Source organism: Diceros bicornis, chromosome 35 (assembly GCF_020826845.1).
Source record: "Diceros bicornis minor isolate mBicDic1 chromosome 35, mDicBic1.mat.cur, whole genome shotgun sequence".
Taxonomy (NCBI): Eukaryota; Metazoa; Chordata; class Mammalia; order Perissodactyla; family Rhinocerotidae; genus Diceros; species Diceros bicornis.
Genome location: NC_080774.1, coordinates 29,164,480 through 29,185,745, shown reverse-complemented (window position 1 = coordinate 29,185,745; position 21,266 = coordinate 29,164,480). Strand labels below are relative to the sequence as shown.

The window sequence follows — 21,266 nt, the reverse complement described above, 5'->3', positions numbered from 1 at the left end:
CCTTTGGACAGTTTAGTCCTTGCCCCCCGAGGCCGAGGGTGATGAGTGAGAGGACCCTGCAGTTGTCCATCGGTGGCCCACCTGGTCGTGCCTACTACACAGCAGGCAGAACAGCCCCTGGTCCTCACCAAAGCTGCTTCGGGGCAGCGCTCAGCCCTGCTCAGCTTCGCCCCCACCACCTCCCTGGCACGGATGCATGCGGTAGTTTTCTAGGCAGACCTCAGGGTGACCGTCCACCACGCCCACCACCCACAATTGTTCCTTTGAGGCCCCCACCTTGTCCAACCCCAGAGGAGACAAGCAAGGATGCAGACCATCCTCCTGAGAGCACTGGCCGTGGGCCGATACCCAAGCCTGCCCAGTCCACATCCCCAGCAGCAAGCGTGTTCCTCGCCTTGACGTTGAGACCCCGAGGGGGCCCTCATGGGCGTCTGGAGTGTTCTCGGGTTTTTCCCTGGACTGCCATTTCCTGGTCCTCTCCCCTCAGTCATCTGTTTTTCCAAACCCTGTCCCCCGCTTGTTTACTTCTCTGGTGCTTTAAATAGCCACATGAGAGTGTACCAGCCTTGAATGTTGTTTGGGGCTGGACTGAGTTGAGCCTCAGATCTCATGTGTCATTCTTCATGCTGTTTCCACTCTGCTCTGCAGGCTCTGGCCTTTGGAGCTGAGCCAGCCTGGGGATGGCCTTTCCCACTGGGAAAAGTCCAGGGTCCCTATCCAGGGCCACCTCGTGGGCTGGGGGCCCAATGAGGAGCTACCTGCAGCGCCGTGGCCCAAGTCTGCTCTGGAGGCCAGCTTGTGCCACTGCCTCTGGGGCCAGGTGACTTGGGCCTGAGTATCAGTGCTGGGGGTAGACAATGGTGCCAAGCCTGCTCATCACAGGCCCGCTGTGCTCTCAGGGGTGTGGGCCATGGGGTGCCCCACCCTCAGCCCAAGATACTGTGTGCTCGTGTGTGTGTGTGTGTGTGTGTGTGTGTGTGTGTGTGTGAGGATATCAGCCCTGTGCTAACATCTGCCAATCCTCCTCTTTTTTTGCTGAGGAAGATTGGCCCTGGGCTAAAATTTGTGCCCATCTTCCTCCACTTTATATGGGACGCCACCACAGCATGGCTTGCCAAGCAGTGCGTCGGTGTGCGCCCGGGATTCGAACCGGCGAACCCCAGAGCGCGCGCACTTAACTGCTTGCGCCACCAGGCCGGCCCCAGCAGTGCGTGCTCTTACTGGGGTCACCGGCTGGGGTGGTGCAAGCCCTGGAGGGTCCTCAGGGCACGTCCAGCCGTGAGGGCGACTGGCCAGGCAGACACGTGTTACTCAGCGTCTCCAAATGCCCCCACAGGAAACCAGCCACTTGAGAAGGAAGACTGGCTTTTCTGGGCTTTAGAGAAAACCGTGACGCATTGGAGTTCCCGTAAGCAATAGGCTGCTGGTGGGGGGCGGGGATGTTTTTTCCACGCAGAGACCAAAAAAGTAGAGCCCAGGGGTGCTCGGAAGCTTTGACCTTACTGAGCCAGGCTGCGGGGCGGGGCTTCCCGTGAAGCCACTCAAAAGGCAGCCGAGGCCTGGAGCTCTCTGTGCTCCCGTCAGCTGCACTCCTGTCCGGCCACGCAGGCCTCTTGGAGCAGCAGGGCCGAGGATGCGAGAGACGCTGTCTGCCCCCGCCGCCATGCAGGGCCTCCTGCGGTACTTCCACCCCCACTGGGCAGGCCGGAGCTGCGCGGCCTCTGCCGAAAAGTACCTGTGTGCTCGAGGCACTGCCCTGTGGACCTGCATCCGAAACCTCACATGCAAGGGCAAGGTGGGCCAGGGGTGTGGGTGGGCCGTGGCTTCCCAGGTGGGCCGTGTCGGGGCAGGATCCCTGCCCCCCGCCGATGTCGCAGATAGCTCCTCTCCCTGTCCCTCTGCCTGCTCAGACTCCAGGCTGCTTGTCCACTGTGATTGCTGGTTCTCAAGGGGAGAGGGGCCACTGATGACCCTTCATTAGAGGGAAAGACAAGGGTCTCCTGCCACACCTGCTCCTGTTTCCATTTTTTAAAACTCCCAGAGGTGGTGGTCAGCTCTCCCTTTCCCGGGGAATGAGAGGAACGGCGCCTGCCCCCTTCCTTCCTGGCGGCCAGGACACGGGCGTTGGAGGTGATGGAGTCTGGTCAAGAGCCGACTCGATCTGCTGGTCCCAGAGCGTGGAAGGGTCCTGGCGTCATCCTGCTGCTGCCTGCCCTGGTGAAGACCCACCTACCCCTGGGCCCTGCCCGAAGCCTGGGATTCACTCTGGTGGAGAAGCGCCGCTGGGAGGTTTCCTTTTCTGAGTGGTTTTTAACTGACCGGTCCCCGCTCACGGACCCTGCCTCTCGGGGTAGAGTCCCCGTGGCCTGGGAGTTGTGGCCTCTAAGGACCTTCTGGGACAGATGCAGAGGAAGAACCTGTGGCCACACAGCCCTGGAGGGAGACGCTCTGTCACCTTGTGTTTTTCTGTGTCAATCTGGCCGTACATTTCAGATCCTTGGGAGTGTTAGCCAGTAGGACCTAGAAGAGGAGGTGAGCAGGGCTCACCCCCAGGAGTGCCTGTGATGAGCCTCTGTGCTGAGCAGGTCCAGGGGGACAGGCCCAGGAGCACACACCGGTGAGGGAGAGGCAGCTGGGCCCTGTTTTCCAGTGCCTCAGCTCCAGAAGGCCCAGCTGCCACCCCTTGGGTCCCTTGCAGTGGATAAACGTACGATGCCTGTCCTGAGCGCCCCTCTAGACCTGGCACTGTGCTTAGTACCGTCGTGTGTGTGTGCATGTGTGCAGAAATCGTGAGGCTTAGTCCCTGCTCTTAAGCGGCCTGCCTAGTAGCAGAAAACCGTCGCTCAAAGCAAGTGATGAGGAGTGCCAGGTTACATGGTGTCGGACAGTGTTTCCTGACCTGGCTTCACCCCAGAATCTCCTGGGGAGGTTTCACTTATGCGAACCCCAGATCCCACCTGGAGCCACTAGTCCAGCTCTGCATGTGGAGCCTGGGGAGGTATTTTTTTTAGCAAGATCTCCCCAGGTGCTTATTCACCCAGCCCAGCCCGCTGGTGGGGAGTGTGCACTTCCCACAATGGGGGAGATGGAGCCCTTGTGGATGGGGGACACGTGGCCTGCCCACGAAGGTCAGGATGTCTTAGAGCACACAGATTGTTAGGTGGTATTAAACAGCATGGTCCTACAGACCAGTGTTTGGACAGTGCTCTGTGGGGGTAGAAGTTAGAGGGGCTTCCTCCAGCTCCCCTCACTTGCTGCATGATTTGGGGCTGGGCTCTGGGTCCTTCTGGGCCTGACCTTAAGCCACAGGACTGGCCTGGGCTGGAGGCTCCTCCCGCCGTCGTGCACACTAAGGGAGAACGCAGTGTCTCAAATACTTGGATGGCATGCCCCCAAGAAGTTGCTATTGAAAATGGGCTTCCAGAAATGTCACTTAAACTGACTGCTCAACCCCCACTGAGCTGCAGGTAGCGATGGTGGGGAGATGGCTCCCACTGCCGGGCTGCCAGCATGGACTTCAGTTCCCATCTGGAAGGGGTGAAGGGAGGAGCTGGGTGCAGGGCCCTGGACTATTGCCAGTTCATACCTGGGGTGAGCCTGAGACCCAGGCAGCAAAGGTCTGAGAGCAGGAGGACCAGCCATAAGGTTCCAGGGGTTTCCACCAGGTTCTTTTCTGTCTCTGGACCCTTCTCTGTCTTGGCCTCTGGATAGAAGTGTCAGCCACAATCCAGCTCTGACTCAACTCAGGAGTGGAGAAGTAGCACGTTTGGGCTTCTGCCCAGCAGGGCATCTGATAATCGTGACTCCTTGCTTTCAGCTGGACCCCCAGGCCCTGCAAGACAGAGACTGGCAGCGGACCGTCATCGCCATGAACGGGGTATGTACCCACAGGGTTCTCTTGGCGCCCACTTCCGCCAGAAGGTTATGGTGGCCCCGGAGCCTTCCAAAACAATCAGAAAGAGGCTAAACCTGGGCTCGCATCTGAGGGAGAGCGTGGCTGGAGGAGGAAGAAGCCCTGCAGGTCAGAATTGAAGCACAGTAAGGAATCAGTTTGGTGTCTGTCACTCGCCAGGCGCTGAGCATCCCTCCTCGAACAGTGATCCAGTGGCATCACTGGGACAGACAGGGCCTCGACCCTGGGGTCTGCCTCTGGAAACTAAGACCCCTGATTAGCCTTCAGATTTAGATCTTAAAAAAAGACACTACCATGCAGCAAAAAAGGTCCTGGCATATGTGACAGAATGTTAACTTTTGATAGATGATTTGTGGCTTTTCGTTATAATATTCTCTACTTTTTCTCTAGTTATTTTTTAATTATGATTAAGAAAGGAAGAGCAGCAATAGGGATTGTGGAGTGAGGTTCTGCGGAAGTCAGTCCTTAAATCACCATAACTGTTCCTGGCTCTTGCTGAGTTGGCCGGGGGGCTGCCCCGCACTTGGCCAGCTTGCCCAGGGCGTGGAAAGATTTGACAAGACCCCGGGGCCCGTGGGAACTTGGGCTGTGAGGACCAGAAGGGTGAGGGGACCATGCCCCTTCTTCCCCTGCAGATCGAGGTGAAACTCTCAGTCAAGTTCACCAGCAGGGAGTTCAGCTTGAAGAGAATGCCTTCCCGGAAACAGACAGGGGTCTTTGGAGTCAAGATCGCCGTGGTCACCAAGTGAGTGGCAGGGGCTTGGGCTTGCATCTGGTGTTTCTGGAGGAAAGAGTGGGTGTGAGTCTCCCCTCCCTGCACAGCACGGTCGCTGCACAGGATGCCTCCCAGGCCCGTGGGACACTGTGCGCTTAGCTGCCTCCTGTGTTTACTGCGAAACTTGTCCTGTCAGCTCAGGAATGTCCTTGCCCTCTTCCTATGTGGATAGGCTGGCCCCCACACGACTCCCAGAGCTGCGCAAGGGCGGGGTTTTCTTCCCTTGACTGGAATTTGTCATAATCAAGGTTCCTGTTGAATGATGAGAACCCCTGTGCCTTTGTCACAGGTCAGTTGTCCAAGGCCTGTCTGTTGGTTTGAGGGCAGTTCTCAGAGACACAGGCTGCTTCCTCCCAGAATCTGTTTGCTTCCCTGGGATGGAATCTGACTGGGCCCCTGACCTCACTGGCCGTCTGAGCCGGGGCCTGCATCAGGCGTTTCCCGGACACCTGATTGTGTCTAAACACTGATTCCCACCTCCAGCTGCACCCCTGCTGTCCCCACAGTGCCTCTGGCCGGCTCTGGGTGTGAGCAGGAAGGCCTCTGTCAGCAGCTACCCCAAATAAGTGCCACTAATGAGGGTGGCTCAGGAGAGAGCTTTGCTGGCTCCTGAATCTGCTTGCTAAACTAGACTAGTTGCTAAAGCTAAGCCTCCAGACAGCACCGTCTCCCATTTTTTAAGTATTCTTACTCCGGGGTCCTACACAGAGGTGCTGCAATTGTCTGTTGTTAAGACTTAGAAAAGCGTTGAGGATCCCAGGATTCCGAGCGCTGGCATTGGGCAGCCCCGTGGCGCCGTTCATGCAGCAGGCTCCGGTTGAGTTGCTGCTGTGTGCAGGGTTCACCTCTCGCCAAGGCTGGAGGGGGTGGGATTCATCTCTGGAGCAGCAAGAGGGTGGCAGGCTGAGACTGGGTCCCATCTCCTGACTCAGAGACCAGACCGCTTTCCAGGACGCTGTGCCGCTGCCTCGTAACCCCAGGCCTGGGCCAGCTTTGCTCAGAAAAGCCTGCTGACCTTCCCCCAAAGACACCAGGCCCTGATGAGCTATAGGCAGTGATGATCGTGAGCTCACAGAGCAGACGAGGCTGTGTGTGCAGCCGGAACCCAAGTGCCTTCACCACCCCATCTCCAGGTGTCTGGGTGTGTAGACAGCCACGCGAAGGCTGCTGGGCACTGAGGTGTTTCCCTCCCCCGCAGGAGGGAGAGGTCCAAGGTGCCCTACATCGTGCGCCAGTGTGTGGAGGAGATCGAGCGCCGGGGCATGGAGGAGGTGGGCATCTACCGCGTGTCTGGAGTGGCCACGGACATCCAGGCGCTGAAGGCAGCCTTTGACGTCAGTGAGTGTCATCTTGGGCCGTGGGGCCGGAGGTGTGGGCATGGTGCCGAGACCCTCAGGGCACCTCTGTGGCCCATGCTTGTTATCTCCTGCTCCGCACCTTTGCTTCACTTACTGTTCTGTTATTTTTTAAATGAGAGGAAAAGGGAGTTGTGGGAGGAGGTTCTGCAGAAGCCACTTCTTAGCCTGTCCTAACTGTGCATGCATGGATCTTGCTGAGTTGGACTGGGCCCCCACCCCCGTGGAGCCGCCCCGCCTCTCACTGGGACTCGGCCTCCTTGCCCGGCGGGGGGGTAAGAGGTCTGGAAGCCGTGCAAAGGGCTCTGAGGTGACCGAGCTTCTGCCAGTGCTGTGGCATCTCGTCTTCCTCACCCTCGCACACTGAGAAGTTGGTGGAACTGCCCCAGTTGCCAGACGAGGAAACTGAGACCCCAGAGGGTCCTCAGAGTGGAAGGTGGCAGAGCCAGGACTTTCGTGCTTGTGTATGCTGCCTTCCCTGGCCTGGAGCCCTGGAAGGCCGAGCTCCCCTGGGTGGGCCCTGTCATAGTTCTTGCTCCCTCTGGGCCACCAGAGTGGACCTGGCCTGTGGCTGGGAAGACCAGTGGCCACCTGAGCCCAAAGGGAAGACCAGTTTAAACGCTAAAACGGAGCAAATAATCCCAGTGTCGTCCTGTTATCAGGAGACACTGGCAGCCAGGTAGTGGCTAGAGGGCAGAGCCACCCGATTACGGCCCAGGCACCATGCCTGTCCTCCTCCAGTAGCCTCGCAGTTTCCTTGTGGCAGCTGCCCCCTTGCCCAGCAGGGCAGGTGTGAGGAGGACAGTTGGATGAGCTGCTCAAGGGGGAGGAGCCCGAAAAGTGGTCAGTGCCAGCTGTGCTGAGCTGAGGCAGGGAGAGCGGACCCTGATTAGGGATCCACGAGTGCTCCATCTCTGCTCCATCCAGATAACAAGGACGTGTCTGTGATGATGAGTGAGATGGACGTCAACGCCATCGCCGGGACGCTGAAGCTCTACTTCCGCGAGCTACCTGAGCCCCTCTTCACTGACGAGTTCTACCCCAACTTTGCCGAGGGCATCGGTGAGCACAGGAGGCGTCTCCCACCTCCCCTCTTGTCTGCTGGTGCCCTTGGGGGGTTGTCAGTGGTGAAGTGGGGGAACCCAGGCTGTTCCCCCTCCCTCACAGTCTGCTTTGCAACCCAACTCTGCAAGTGGCGGGGGGACCGAGAACCAAGCGGGTCCTGGAAGGGCTCTGCCCGTCCTCCAAGGGCTGCCCGCTCTCCCCGTCTATCCAAGTAGCCCGAGGGTGAAACAGCCACAGGCCTCCTCACTGGAGCAGCTGCCCTTCTCCCCTAACCCCAGGTCCTGGCCTATCAAGCATGGCTTCATTGCCCGACCTGACCTTAAGTCAATCTGAAGGTGGATGTCCAATGTGGCACTGCTGGTGTATGGGGCAGCTGCAGCCCCTGTGCCTGTCTCCCAGGGCCATCCAGCAGGGGACCTGGTCCGCCCAGGGTGCACAGAGTGATGAGGCAGCTGCCAAGGCCTTGCAGCCCTCTTGCCCCTCACTTCCTGCTTCCCCCTCTGCCCAGCTTCTCGTGCCTCAGGCTCTTCCAAGCAGGAGGTAGGAATGACCAAGTTGGCCAGGAGGGCAGCTGTGCCCGGCGCCTCCTGCCACTCTGGTCCCTGTGGTTCCTTTGACCCCTTTGAGATGTAGACAAGGTTTTCATGATGGCCCACCGCCACACAAGCACCCATTACAAAGTCCTCACTGGGGGCCAGTGCTGTGTGGGCCAGGACGATGACGGGCCTGGACTGTCCTGTGCCCTCTGACATGGGCCCCGGGTGCTCCATCTGGCCACTCGAGAGAGGTCTCTAGCCCGTGGTTGTGATCACGAGAAGTTAAGAGCTGCTCCCCCTTCCTCTGCAGCTCTTTCAGACCCTGTTGCAAAGGAGAGCTGCATGCTTAACTTGCTGCTGTCACTCCCAGAGGCCAACCTTCTGACCTTCCTCTTCCTTCTAGACCACCTAAAAAGGTAAGCTCAGCTCTTCTACAGGGGCCCAGGGCTCTAGGACCCTCAGGCAGCAAGGGGTGATCTACCCACGCACCACTGGCTCCTGTCCGACTCCCCAGCACCTAGGGCCGTCTCTCTCCTCCCCTGTTGGCAGTTACTTACCCCCTCTGGATACTAGAGCCATTGCCACCTCCTCCCTCTTTGCCACCCTTCCCCTCTGCACCATGGCCCTAAGTAAAGAGCATGTTTTAGCCCCAGCCAGCTGTGTGCTCGGGCTTCCTCTCCCTGCAGGTCATGGCCCAGAGCTGGCCCAGCAACCTACCAGCCTCAAGTACCCTTCATCCTGGGCCCCTCCAGCCCAGAGGAACCAGGGTGGGGTCTGCTTTCAGCACAACCAGGGGTGGGGTGGCTGTGCTGTGGAGCCAGCCCAAGGCAAAAAGGGGTGGTGCCCTCCACTGCATTCCCTAGGACTCCAGGGTGGCCCATCCCCTCTGCCTCGCCTCCGTCCTGAAGGCGGTGTCCCAACAGCAGCCTCTGCTTTGGCCCTTCGCAGGGTGGCAGAAAAGGAGACAGTGAACAAGATGTCCCTGCACAACCTTGCCACGGTCTTTGGCCCCACGCTACTCCGGCCCTCAGAGAAGGAGAGCAAGCTCCCTGCCAACCCCAGCCAACCTATCTCCATGACCGACAGCTGGTCCCTGGAGGTCATGTCCCAGGTACGAGGAGAGAGGCTCCAACCCACACCGCCCAGCCTCACGGAGGTGGCCTCTGCCTGTCCCACCTGGGTCCTGCCAGTCATTTTCACCCGAATTGTACAAGGGAGGTGGCCAAGGTTCAGAGAGGACTTGCCCAGGGCCCCGTGGCTGGGAGGGGCAGGGAGGGCTCTTCCCTCTGTACCTTACTGGGCTTCTCAGGGCCCATCCCACCTGGTGGTCCTTCAGGTGCATCCAGATCTCTTGCTGTGAGGGGCTTGTGTCACCAGCACTTGCAGCATGAGGGTGGCCTCAGTCACCAGGCCCTGGGCTCTGGCCAGGAAGATCTCCTGCCTGTGCCATGAGCACCTCTTTGAGCCCCTTTCTTCCTCCTGCTCTACCCCGGCAGGTCCAGGTGCTGCTGTATTTTCTGCAGCTGGAGGCCATCCCTGCCCCGGACAGCAAGCGACAGAGCATCCTCTTCTCCACCGAAGTCTAAAGGTCCAACTCCATCTCCAAGAGGCCGGCAGAACGGCCTGGAAACCTCCTGGCTAAACAGGCCATCCAAAGAGTGGGAACCAAACCTTCTTGAGGAATAATTGGGCCACCATCAAGGGCCAGGCCATCTGCCAAGAGACGACTACCCATGGCAAAAGGCCAAGTGGCCTAGGCAGTTCTAGGCCCCTCAGCCCGTGGGCCTGTGAGCTCCCAGCTGGCATCAGACTGGTTTTCCACGCTGCCACCAGAGGGCACCCCAAGCCAGCACGTCTCAGAGGACGGGCCTGACCGGGGACCAGGCGAAGGGAGTGGTTGTTATGAACTTAACATCAGAGTTTAAAAGATTTCTAATGGATCACTCATCAAGATGCACCCTTTCCAGGGAGAAGGGAACACAGCCAGATTCCCTTACTGTTGTGTCTTGAATAAACACTGCTGCTGCTTCATACTGTAGGGGCCATGGCCCCGTCCCTGTGTGGGTGGGGGCATTTCAATTTCCCTGACTTAGAAATTCGACTCCTGTTTGTAACAGGGTTTGAAAAGCTAAGTCGACACTGTGTAACATTTGACCCTTTTCACCTCCTTTCTTCTCTTTTTTTCTAGAAGGATCTCTGTGCAGAAGTGAGTCTTCTTCCTGTTCTGTCCTGTTGCTTTGTTTTTGCTGTTCATGTGCTCCTCGGAAGACAGCTCCCCAGGGAGCCGTGTAACTTCCTGTCCCGGACACCAGGGGGAGGGAGGCCCAGGCTGCGCACTTTATGGCTTGTTCCCTGGGAGAGTGACCCTGTTCGCCATCCCGACTGCCCACCGGGCGGATGCTCTCCTCTTCGGCTTACAGTGAAAGGCCTTGATCGCTCTGTCTTCCTCCGGCCTGTCTCCCTCTCTGCCCGCACTCTCTCTGCCCCCTTTCATCCCCCACACAGATCACTTCATTCCCTTGCTCTCTGCTGAACAGACTCAGTAAACTTTTGTAAAAGTTTGCTCTTGGCAGCAGCTTACTGACAGCTTGTTTTAAACTTTGATCCGAATAGCCTTTTGATACTTGAATATTTTTAAGTTTTATACGTAGTTTCTAATTTTTTTCTTAACAGATTCAGATACCTAATAAGATATTAGAATGTACTCCAGGGACAGTCCGTGTCCCAGCGGCATTTTGTCTTCCTCTAAGCACCCACTCTGCTTTCATCAGGACCCCCTTCTGAAGTCTCCTGAGCATTGGAAATGTCGGCAGTTAGGATCAGGGGCTGCTCCCCACTCCAGGCCGAGGGTGGGGGCTCCCATCCCGGAGCAGGTGGAAGGACAGACCTGCCCTCCCTGCTCTCCCTGCTCTCCGTGCACCTGTGCAAAAGCCGGGCGTTCTTGGTGACCCTCCTGACTGTCTGACTTAGAGGAAGGAGAACTGCGGAGGCCACTAAGTATTTTGAAGAAACAAATCTATGAACAGTTGCATCACTTTTTTTAAAAAGAAGAGTTGGGGCGAGGAGAAAAGAAAAGAAAAAGGAAACAGAGAGGCAAATTTTCCACGTTGGTCTTGCAGGAAGAGAGGATGTAGATGACAGAGGAGAGAAGTGATGATGTGACTTAGGAAAGGGTGTTCGCTTGTCACAGGATTTCACCAGTAACGGGTGGCACAGTCCCATGATCCTTCCCGTGTCCCTGGGTGGGCGGGGAGGTGGGAGGGCTCACCTGGTGTGTCGATGGCAGTTCTTGCCCGAGCTTGCAGCACATGAAGGGCAGTGCTCCCCCTACTCTCCCTGCTTGTGGACCTGCCAAGGCAGGGGGCAGAAAGCGAAGTCACTTGAAAGTCTTACGTCTGCATACTGTATTTAGTTGTACTTTTTCCTTGCAAGGAGAGCAGACCCACCCTTTTAAAGCAATGCTGCTCTCCTGGGGGATGAGGGCAGGGAGCAGGGTCCTCTGCCCTCCGCACATTTCTGGACTCAGTGGGTTTCTTGGGCCTCCAGCTCTAGGCCTCATTCGACCTGGCTTCCCATCCCTGTCCGTCTTAGCAACCCTCCAGCCCTGCAGGGGGGACCATTTTGCTTAGAAAAGCTAAGCCCAGCCCTCATTTCTGTTTCCCCTGGTGTCTCAAGATTTGCATCTGCGGCATTGAAACTGGAAAGCAATATATCAATGTCTGTGCCAATTTTCATCCCCTCCCCCAACCCCTCCCCCTTTTTAGTTTTTATTTATACAGGATGTGTGCTGTTTCATGATGGAATGACCACTCTTCCTTGTGTAGCTGTAAAAGTGCCCTTCGCTGGGCCACGGTGGTGGCTGTCACTTGGATCCCAGCCACCTCTGTTGTCCTGTCTCACACGCAGGCCTGTGGGTTGGCAAAGCCAGCATGAGGCGAGTGAAGGCCTGGAGCCCAGATGTGACCTTCCATGCGGCTCGGCTGCTGGACTCGGCCACAAGAAGTGATGCTTTCCTGCCTCAGGCCTTGAGTCTGCAGCAGCGAGCTCGGCGCCCTCAGACGGTAGCCCGGCCTTCCGTTTGTGGGTGGCTGGTCTCAGCAGCTGCATCCCTGCTTTTGGGCTCAACCATCTATATGCCACCTGGGGGAAAGGACCGCTGACACTTTGATTAAAGTTACCTGAGACGACTTGGCATTAGTGGTGATTGTTGCAATAAAAAGGAAAACCATGCTCAGTGCCTCTGGGATGGGGGTTGGGATTGGGCAGCGGAGCTGGAAGCAGCAGCAGGTAGAGTGAAGGGCGTGGGCAGCCCTCCGGGAGGGTAGTGTGCACATGCTATGGAAAAGCCAGGCCTGGTGGGGTCTACGTGCCCACAGGCAGGCACCGCCAGGCAGTGTTAGGACACGTGGAGCAGCAGCAGCTTCTCTGCCAAGTGTGAGCTTGGGCTGTCTGGTTTGGGGCGGGGGGGGGCACCAGCCAGGCACTCTTGTGCGGGGCTGTGCCGAGCCCGGGGGCAGGGAGGGCCCCAGCCACACACAGCCTGGCCCTGCACAAGCCCCTTGGTCTTAGTGGTTTCTGCTGGAACTGAGCTCTTGATGGTGCTGCCAGGTCCAGCCTTTCTGTTGCCTGTAGGCAAGGGTCACTTAGCTACCACCGGCCTTGCCCTCAGAAAAAACCCATCCAGCTTACAGGGATGCTGTGCCCGGCTGGAGATTTGCGTGCAACGTGGGCCCTGTGCTTAGTGCAGCTTGGGGGGAGCTGGGGCCACACCTGCTCAGCCCCACATTGCCATCAGCAGTGCATGTATCAGCCGTCACCCCGAGGCTTCCCTAACAGGCTGCAAGTGACCAGTGAGGTGGGCAGAGGGTGGTTTGCTCAGGGTCTTCCTGGGACCCCCTAGAAGGGTCTCCTCATCAGCTGCGTGGTCAGCTCTCTCGGGTGAGGGGCGTTGTGGTACCTGGTCACCTGGCTGGACTGTGGTTCTCTCCTGCTGGCCTCCAACACTGCTGCCTGTGGAGCATCACCGTGGCCATTTCACTGACTGGAGGGCATGGAGTGTCCTGGTGAGAGACGGGGCCAGATGGCAGCAGCCCTGAGCTCAGTACAGCCCTTCACTGGCCCCAGGAGACCTGGGGGAGGTCATACCAAGGGTGTGACAAGATGCCCTGGGGAACCCTCATACGTGGCTCATGGGAATGCAAACTGGTGCAGCCACTATGGAAAACAGTATGGAGATTTCTCAAAAAGTTAAAAATAGAAATGCCATACGATCCAGCTATCCCGCTACTGGGTATTTATCCAAAAAACATGAAATCAACAATACAAAGAGATTTATGCACCCGTATGTTCATTGCAACATTATTCACTATAGCAAAGAAGTGGGAGCAACCTAAGGGTCCCTGGACTGATAATTGGATAAAGAAGATGTGGTATATATATACAATGGAATACTACTTAGCCATAAAAAAAGACAAAATCATCGCATTTGCAACAACATGGATGGATCTTGAGGGTATTATGTTAAGTGAAATAAGCCAGACAGAGAAAGACAAACACCATATGATTTCACTTATATGTGGAAGATAAACACATGGGTAAGGAGAACGTGGATAAACAGATAAGGAGAGTGGGTTACAAGAGGGGGAGGGGGTGGAGGGGAGGGCGAAAGGGTTTGTAAAGGGGCACATATGGAGGGTGATGGATAAAAATTAGACTTGGGAGAGGGCCGGCCCTGTGGCTTGGTGGTTCAGTGCGCGCGCTGCGATGTTGGTGGCCCGGGTTCGGATCCCGGGTGCGCATCGAAGCACCACTTCTCCGTTCATCCTGAGGCCGAGTCCCACATACAGCAACTAGAAGGATGTGCAGCTACGACATACAACTATCCACTGGGGCTTTGGGGGGAAAAAATAAAATAAATAAAATCTTTAAAAAAAAAAAAAATTAGACTTGGGAGTGAGCAAGATGCAGTCTATACAGAAACTGATATATAATAATGTACACCTGAAATTACGCAATGTTATAAACCAATATGACCTCAATAAAATAATTTTTTAAAAAAAGTTGCCCTGAGGATGCACCTCCACCCTCAGAGGCTCCAAAGGCCTAAGCACCCCCTTGCACAGCATCTCCATCCCACAAAGTATAAGGGTTGACGTTGGGTCTTGCCCACATTGGAAAAGCTGCATGTACGCTGTGCCATCTGTTCACTCTGATAACTGCTGATGAGGAACAGGTTGCCACTGGCCCTTCTTTGAGTATTTGGCCCCTAAAAGGCTCTCTATCCCTACCTCTCTGGTCCTATTTGAAGTCTTTAAGAAAAAAATGTCCTATGGCATCTCTGTTAGGACCATTTGCTGCTGCCCTAAATCTCAACTTTTATACCTCGAAGAACCCTCAGAGGCTTCTTAGACCAATCCCTTTACTTGATAGATGAGGAAACTGAAGCACACAAAGCCACCCCTACCCCAGCATCCCAGAGCCGGTTGATGAGCTGAGGCTGGGATCTCAGTGTCTTGATGGCCCCCCAAGCTGGCTCCCTTTCTGCTGTACTAGACACGGCCAGACCTCGCCCACTAGCCCTGGCCTCGACGTGACTGTGCTGGTGCGGGCACTGGGCCGAGGCCTCCTGGTGTCACACACGCACATGCCCTGCACAAATAAAGGGAGGGCAGGATTTTGTATAGAAATCTCAGAAGAACTTGTCCATCTGCCCCCAAAAGAATGCCCCCATTGCCTTAAAAGGAAGTGTTTCCATGGACTAATGATGGGCTATCATAAAGAGTTCTGGAAAGATAAACAGAAAAAGGAAGGAGGCGACACACACCCAGCTCTTAAAGAGGCCCAAATGGCCTCTGAGAGCAGCCACCACGGATCAGCGGGCAGCATCGGGGCTGAGGGTCACCCCTGGATGGGAGGGGACCGTCAGATCCGGGGAAGAGGTGTTGGAGCTCAGTCGGTGTAACTGGAGTAGGGGAGAGTGATGGGTCACCCCAGTGTTCACAGTACAGAAAGGCCAGCTGGGGCCGTGACAAACAGGCACTCATGTAGATGGTTTCCTGGAAGACAGGGCCCTATTGTATCTCTCAGATTGGATGGGAAACTAGCTGCTTCGGGGAGCCGAGGCTGCCCACCTGTAAGCTCCCGAACAAGATCCGCCAAGTGCCCTGGACCAGTCAGCTCTGCCGCACATCACATGGCCATGTATCCCCAGAAAGGCCTTCTCAGGGCTTCTCTGGCCAGTTCAGCTGGAACAGTGAGGGCTCAGTCCACATACCAACTACTTTTCTGTCCCCCTCCTGTGGGTGGAACTGGGCAGAACTGACCAGAAAGTCTCCCTGAGGGTTTTCAGCCATTTTGTGGAAACTTGAGCCAGCAGTTGGGGATGTGTAAATTTACATGGGATTCTGGTCAAAGAGGGGGCCTGAATGGTGGGGCCTTAACAAGCTTAGGTCCCAAGTAACTGCCAGCTGAGCAGCCACCAGAAGATGAGGCAACAGGATGGTGGCCACCCCAGACTCGGGGACACCCCAAGGGCTCTAGGGCTTGAGTGACCATGGACAGGCAGACCTCCTAAACCCATGGCTCAGCCCCAGAGGCCAGCATGAGAAATCCAGACCCATCCAGAGAGGCAGATGCTGCAGGTGCCCATTTAAAGACAACTACAATTTAACTACACAACCAGTGCGGCCGTGGTGGGGTGGCGCTGACTTGACTCCCGTCTGTGGCAGCCCAGCGCCCAGTGCGCCCCATCTCCCCCCTGCAACTGGTCTCCAGGGGGAAATGGGGCCATAAGGAGAGAAAAACAATGGGGAAAGGGGAATGGCTGCTATTTCTTCTATTTTCTGAAAACAATATTTAAAATGTTAGGGGGTGGTGATCAGAAGTAATTTGGAATAAGCTAAGGTGTCTGTGACCTCTGTGTTCATTAGATAAACACTCCTGAGCTACATTCCCCAGCAGGGCCCTTTCATCTGGTGGCAGCCAGGAAAAGACTCCTGAGGCTCCGGGTCAGTGGGCAGCAGCTGCAGGAGCCCTGTCCACCCCACAGCCTGGCCTCTGGCCTCTGTTTGAGTCTCAGCCCACTCAGGCCACCTCATACTAAATGCACCTCCTAATGATGCCACTCTGGGGTGCCTGAGGATAGCAAATGCCTCTCCCAGCCGGCTGGCATTACCCACACCTCCCCATGCTCCTTCCTGGCCACCCCTTCAGCTACTCAGTCTTGAGTAGGGAGGCCCAGAGTTCTGAGGTGCACGTGAGGAGCAGCAAAGCTTGAGAAGTTGGACAAGGCTGACCCCAAAATGGGGCAAGGGTGGGAGGCCTCGGGGCACTGAGGATTTCTTAACCCACAATGGAGCAACTTCTAACTGAGAAAGAAGGCTGACTGCCAGGCTGACTGGCGTGCATTGCCAGGAGGCACGTGCTGTGGCCTTTGGCCTCGGTAGTGCAAGCCACTGCTCTCAAGATGCTCAGAACTGAAGCCACATGCCTGTCCCAGCTGGACCATTTCGTCCCTAAAGCCCACTCATGGCCATCATTCCTCTGATTCTCTTTGTGAGAGCACCCCCATGTTCAGACAACATGAAGCCTTTGAAAGGGGAAGTGGCTCCTCCACAATCCCTGTCATGGGTGAATTCCTCCCACCCTCCCAAGATAGTCCACCTGGAACCTCAAAACGTGACCTGGTTTGGAACAAGGGTCTTTGCAGATATCCTTAAGGTAAGGCTCTTGAGATGGGATCATTCAGGATTCGGGTGGGCCCTAAAGCCAATGATGAGTGTCTTAATAAGCGACAGAAAAGGAGAAGACACAGAGACACACACAGAGGATGCCATGTGAAAACAAAGGCTGAGATTGTGGTGATGTGTCTACAAGCCAAGGATCGCCAAGGATTGCTGGAAGCCCCCGGAAGCCAGGAAAGAGGCAGGGAACCGATTCTCTGTCAGAGCCTCCAGAAGGAACCAACCCTGCTGACACCTGGATTTTGGACTTCAACCTCCAGAACTGTGCGAGAACCCACTTCTGTTGTTTTAAGCCATCCAGTTTGTGGTTATTTGTTACGGCAGCCTTAGGAATTAATATAGTTGCCCAGCTAGTAAGTCAAGACACTGTGACCAGATCCTGGCTCTCCAGTGGCTTGCCAACTCCCTCTCCTGGTCTCCTACTTCCAAATGCATTCCTGCTCCAAACAGATGTGGATCCGTCCCTCCTGTGCCCCTAGCTATGGCCCTTCGGTCTCCTTCTCCCCCAAGATCCCGGGAAGAGCTGCCAGCTCTTGCGGCTCACCTCCACTGCCCATTTCCTTTGTGCTCAAGTCAGCCAGGCTTTGGCTGGAAGCCCAGGGCCCCACGTGGCCAAGCTGATGGCAGCTCCCAGCCCTGACCGCCTCTGACACGGCTACCTGTCTCTCCAGCTGGTCCCCTCTCCTCCCTTGGCTGCTGCAGCAGGTGTGGCCTGCTGATCAGTTTTAAATTAGTTCGCTAGGGTGATTTTATGTTTTTTCAATGGGCTTGTCTTTCCTCCAGATCTTTCTAGAACTTCTCTGAACTGCCTTCAGGTTTTCCCACAAAAGCAGCATCATTTACTTATAGCCATGCTTTGGGCTCAAAATAGCGTAATGATACACTGTTATCTTCCTCTCTTTTTACCCATTTGCTTAAAATTTCCCCATGACAAAATCTACCCTCAAAGGGAGAATTTTTCTAAAAGGGCTGTGAGTCCTGAATATGATTCTCCAAGAGGAGATGCGGGCACGTTCAGAGCCTTGGGACGTGTGCAGAAGTCCCAGGAGGCTCATCTGGTGGGGGCAACACCAGCAGCGGGTGTGGACCCAGGATTTAGAGGCCAAGACTTGGATGACTAACTCAGCTCTCTGGGCCTTGCTTTCCTCACTTGTAAAATAAGGACTCGCTTAGACACTTTGTCACTGGGAAGTGCACACACAGGCCAATGAATATTATTTAAGCCTCAGGCACATTGTGTTGGAATCCCTTAGTCTGGCTCATTCCTGCTCTCCCTGTGTCCCCACTGTGATGTGTAGTTGTTTCTTGAGGTCCCCAGTGTTGGATGGAGTTGAATCAGGAGGCTGGACAAGGGTTACTGCTTTCTGTGGGTGGGAACCTGGATACTGAGAGATAAGAGGAACTACGTCCTGAGTCCTTACCACACGCCAGGCCCTGGCCTCTGGACGCTTACAGTCTCCAGGTCTGCAGATGCTAAACGCACCACTACTGTTTGTTAGCCATGTGAGTGCCGTGTGCCAAGGGCTTTGAAGAGAAGTGTGGTGTGCAAGGAGCACTGAATAGAGTAGGGACCTGTTATTTAGTCCCCCAACACCCTTGACTGGTGTGGGAGTACTGCCATTGTTCACAGAAGAACTGGAGGCGCAGAGAAGTTGAGGAATATACTTGAGGTCACACGGCTGATGGCTGTCTGAGCTAGGTTTTGAGCTCATGTCTGGGGACCCACAGAGTCCACATGGAAAGCACCAGCTCACTGTTCCCCTGACTGTGACATAAGAGGGTCTAACGATGTCTGATCTCTGTAGGCCATGAGGGAGAATGGACACCTTGTCCAGAGTTGGTCCCCTACCTGTATCTCTTCTGGGCCACCTACAAGCCAGCTGGGCATCCCAAGGGGCTTCCAGGGCTTCAGGCTGTCGTCGCCGGGTACATGTGTCCCTCCTGGCATGAGCAGGGTGGCTGTGGAAGGCAACAGCCCATCTCCGCTTACAGACACATCATTCTCAGCTGACAGTGGCACATTTCCCGGGACCTAGAGCTCCCCTGGCTCCAAGGGAGGCATGTCAAGAATCCCAAACTTGATGTCCTGGCACTCAGAGCTGATGGCTTGCTAACTGTTGGGAACAGTTGTTTTCAGATGAAAACTTGGCCTACAGCCGCTGCCTGTTGGCTCTTCCAGCTGTGGTGCAGACAGAGCAGCTGGGCCCGAGTGGGGCCGTCAGTGACTGGGATGGGTGTCACAGTGAGCTGAGCAGATCAGCAGGAAACCAGAGGTGCTGAGCTCAAGGGGGTCCTGGGCTGCAGCGCTTGGCCCATCTCAAGGGTGACGAGACACCAGCATGGCAGGGTCAGCCAGGCCTGACCAGAGCGGTGCTCTTAGCCCATGAATGGAGGTCATCGTAGCGTCCCAAAGCCTGCCAAGTGGCCAGGTGGAGGCTGGGCCCTGGGAGGAGCTCACACACTGATAGATAGTCTCCTGCACAGGCAGTCGGACACCTGCTTCCCCAGGTCCCCTCTTGCCTCAGGCCAGTAGCTAGCTGCCCCACTTGCCTGCTCTTTCTGACCCTCCAGTTCTGGGGAGCCGAGGAGGATGAGCAAGGTCAGGGGACAAGGTGTGGGTGAGGCTGATGGGACCACTCAGATGCCAGGACTGAGGCCTAGCCACAGACTGGTGTGAAGTCTAGAAGGTTCTGTGTGCCCCACCTTCAGATCTTTCTCCTCCCCTCTGACCCCATAACCATCCCAGACCTCCCAGCTGCCCCCAGATCATGAACAAGTCCCCTGACTGCTAGGGTCACCCTCCCCATCCTGTCTGTGCCACGAGGCCAGTCTTTCTAAAGAAGATCTTACTGCGTGTCACTCTCCTGTCCCAAAGCTGCAGTGACTGGCCCCCGTCCCCACTACAGAACCCAAGTTCTGGGGCCTGGTGGTGTGCACAGCCACGCTCCCCACTCTCCCTGCACCCTCGGTCTCTGCTCACTGAGGATGCCCTGTTTGCCTGACCTGTTTGCCGTCATTTCCTTGCTCTTTCTCCTGCTGTTGCCTGTCCCCGATATGCCCTTTTCTTATATAAACCTGCTCAAAGGCCACCTCCTCCCAGAATCCCGCTGATTCCTCCAGGACACCTTAGCAGTATCTCATTTGAGTTAGGACCAGCCAGAGAGGCTCTTAGAAGCTGAGGACCTGGTCAAAGCCACCTCTGCCCCCTCCCCAGCCCCAAGCCCGAGGTCCAGCTCCACAGGCCTGGTTGCTGCTCAGGGAATGTCAGCAGCCTCCTGCTTGATGGAAAATGGCTCTTTTGCTTTGAAATTTCTTTTTCTTTTCTGGGGGGGGGTGGTGGTGGTGGCAGCCTGTCTTTATTTAAAATGTTGATATTTTGTTCCTTGTGGCATTTATTTGCATTCATTTATATACATATTTTTTCAATTATTTTATTGAGGTCATATTGGCTTATAACATTGTGTAATTTCATGTGTAAATTATTATATATCAGTTTCTGTATAGACTGCATCGTACTCACCACCAATAGTCTAATTTTTATCTGTCACCATACATATGTGCCCCTTTACCCTTTCCACCCAATCCCCAAACAACCTTCCTTTCTGGAATTTCAATGGCAGAAAATCTAGTTTAGTAGTTTTGACTTGTTAGAAGCATTTTGCTGTGTACAAGAATGTTCATTAGGAACTTTATTCCTAATGTTAGAAGGTAATTAAAAAAAGAAGTAAAATATGATTCTTAAACAAAGAAGAATATAAAATAAATCTGTATCAAAGAGTTTACTTAACTCAATTAAACAAGGGAACCAGTAAGATGTTACCATCAGTTCAAAGTAGAATTCAAAGATCAGACACATGTATAGATCAGAAATATTGAAATAAACTTGCAAATGGAGACAAAACAGGCTTTTCCACGGTGGGGGCAGGTTGTCCTTAGGTACGAATCAATTGCAAGTAAGTAGACAAGAATTATTTGCATCCTCATCAGTTTTCTACCATTTACAGAGTTGTGAAAGAGCTCAAAGACAGTAAAAGACTCAGAGCCCCCAGAGAAATCAGAATCAGATAACCTAGAAGAGTGTGTTCTAAGGATGCATAGCTTTCCATTGGAGACACCAGGAATCTTTTTCGCTTAATCCAATTTTCCTTCCACTAATAGCTCACAACTGGAGACAACCAAATGTCCATCAGTAGGAGAATGGATAAACCATGGTACAGTAAATTCATACAATGGAACACTACACAGCAACCAAAATGATATTCATTTTGCATGCCACAGATACATGCAACAAGATGGATAAATCTCACAGACCTAATGTTGAGCGAAGGAAGGCAGACACAAAAGGATACATCCTTATAGTAGGCTGAATAATGGCTCTCAAAGATACCAAGTCCTTACCCCGGAACCTGTATATGTTACCTTATTTGGAAAAAAAGTCTTTGCAGATGTGAGATAAATTAAGGATCTTGTTATGGGGGATTATCCTGGATTATCCGAGTGGGCCCAAATGCCATCAAAAGTGTCCTTATATAAGAATCAAAGAGAGCTTTCACACGTACACTGTCTGAGGCAGAGATTGGAGTGATGCAACCACAAGCAAAGGAACACCAAGGAATGCAGGCAGCTGGCAGGAGGTAGAAGCAGCAGGGAATGGATTCTCCCCCGGAGCCTTTGGAGGAAGTTCAGAGCTTCTGAGATAGCTCTGTGTGGGAGTTCCAGCCTCCAGAACTGCCAGGCGATACATTTCCATTGTTTTAAGCCACCAAGGTTGTGGTAATTTGTTACAGCAGCCCTAGGAAACCAATGCAATATGATTCTATTTATTTAAAGTTCAAAATCAGGCCATATTAATCCTGAGTTAGACGTCAGAATGGTGGTTAC

General features: G+C 54.7%; 1 protein-coding gene across 3 annotated transcripts in view; it reads left to right on the top strand.

Moving 5' to 3' along the window:
• BCR (BCR activator of RhoGEF and GTPase) overlaps positions 1-11,831 on the top strand; it is a 129,789-nt gene extending 117,958 nt beyond the window's left edge. For 2 of the 3 annotated variants that reach the window (XM_058531970.1, XM_058531969.1), the window contains 7 exons: positions 3,818-3,877; positions 4,549-4,658; positions 5,887-6,026; positions 6,971-7,105; positions 7,955-8,060; positions 8,593-8,755; positions 9,141-11,831. In XM_058531970.1, the coding sequence (XP_058387953.1) occupies positions 3,818-3,877; positions 4,549-4,658; positions 5,887-6,026; positions 6,971-7,105; positions 7,955-8,060; positions 8,593-8,755; positions 9,141-9,230 (804 nt within the window). In that variant the 3' untranslated portion in view covers positions 9,231-11,831. Of the gene's footprint in view, positions 1-1,336; positions 1,409-3,817; positions 3,878-4,548; positions 4,659-5,886; positions 6,027-6,970; positions 7,106-7,954; positions 8,061-8,592; positions 8,756-9,140 lie in introns of those variants that run through there. The other variant, XM_058531971.1, reaches the window with a different exon arrangement.
• The last annotated feature ends 9,435 nt before the right edge of the window (positions 11,832-21,266 follow it).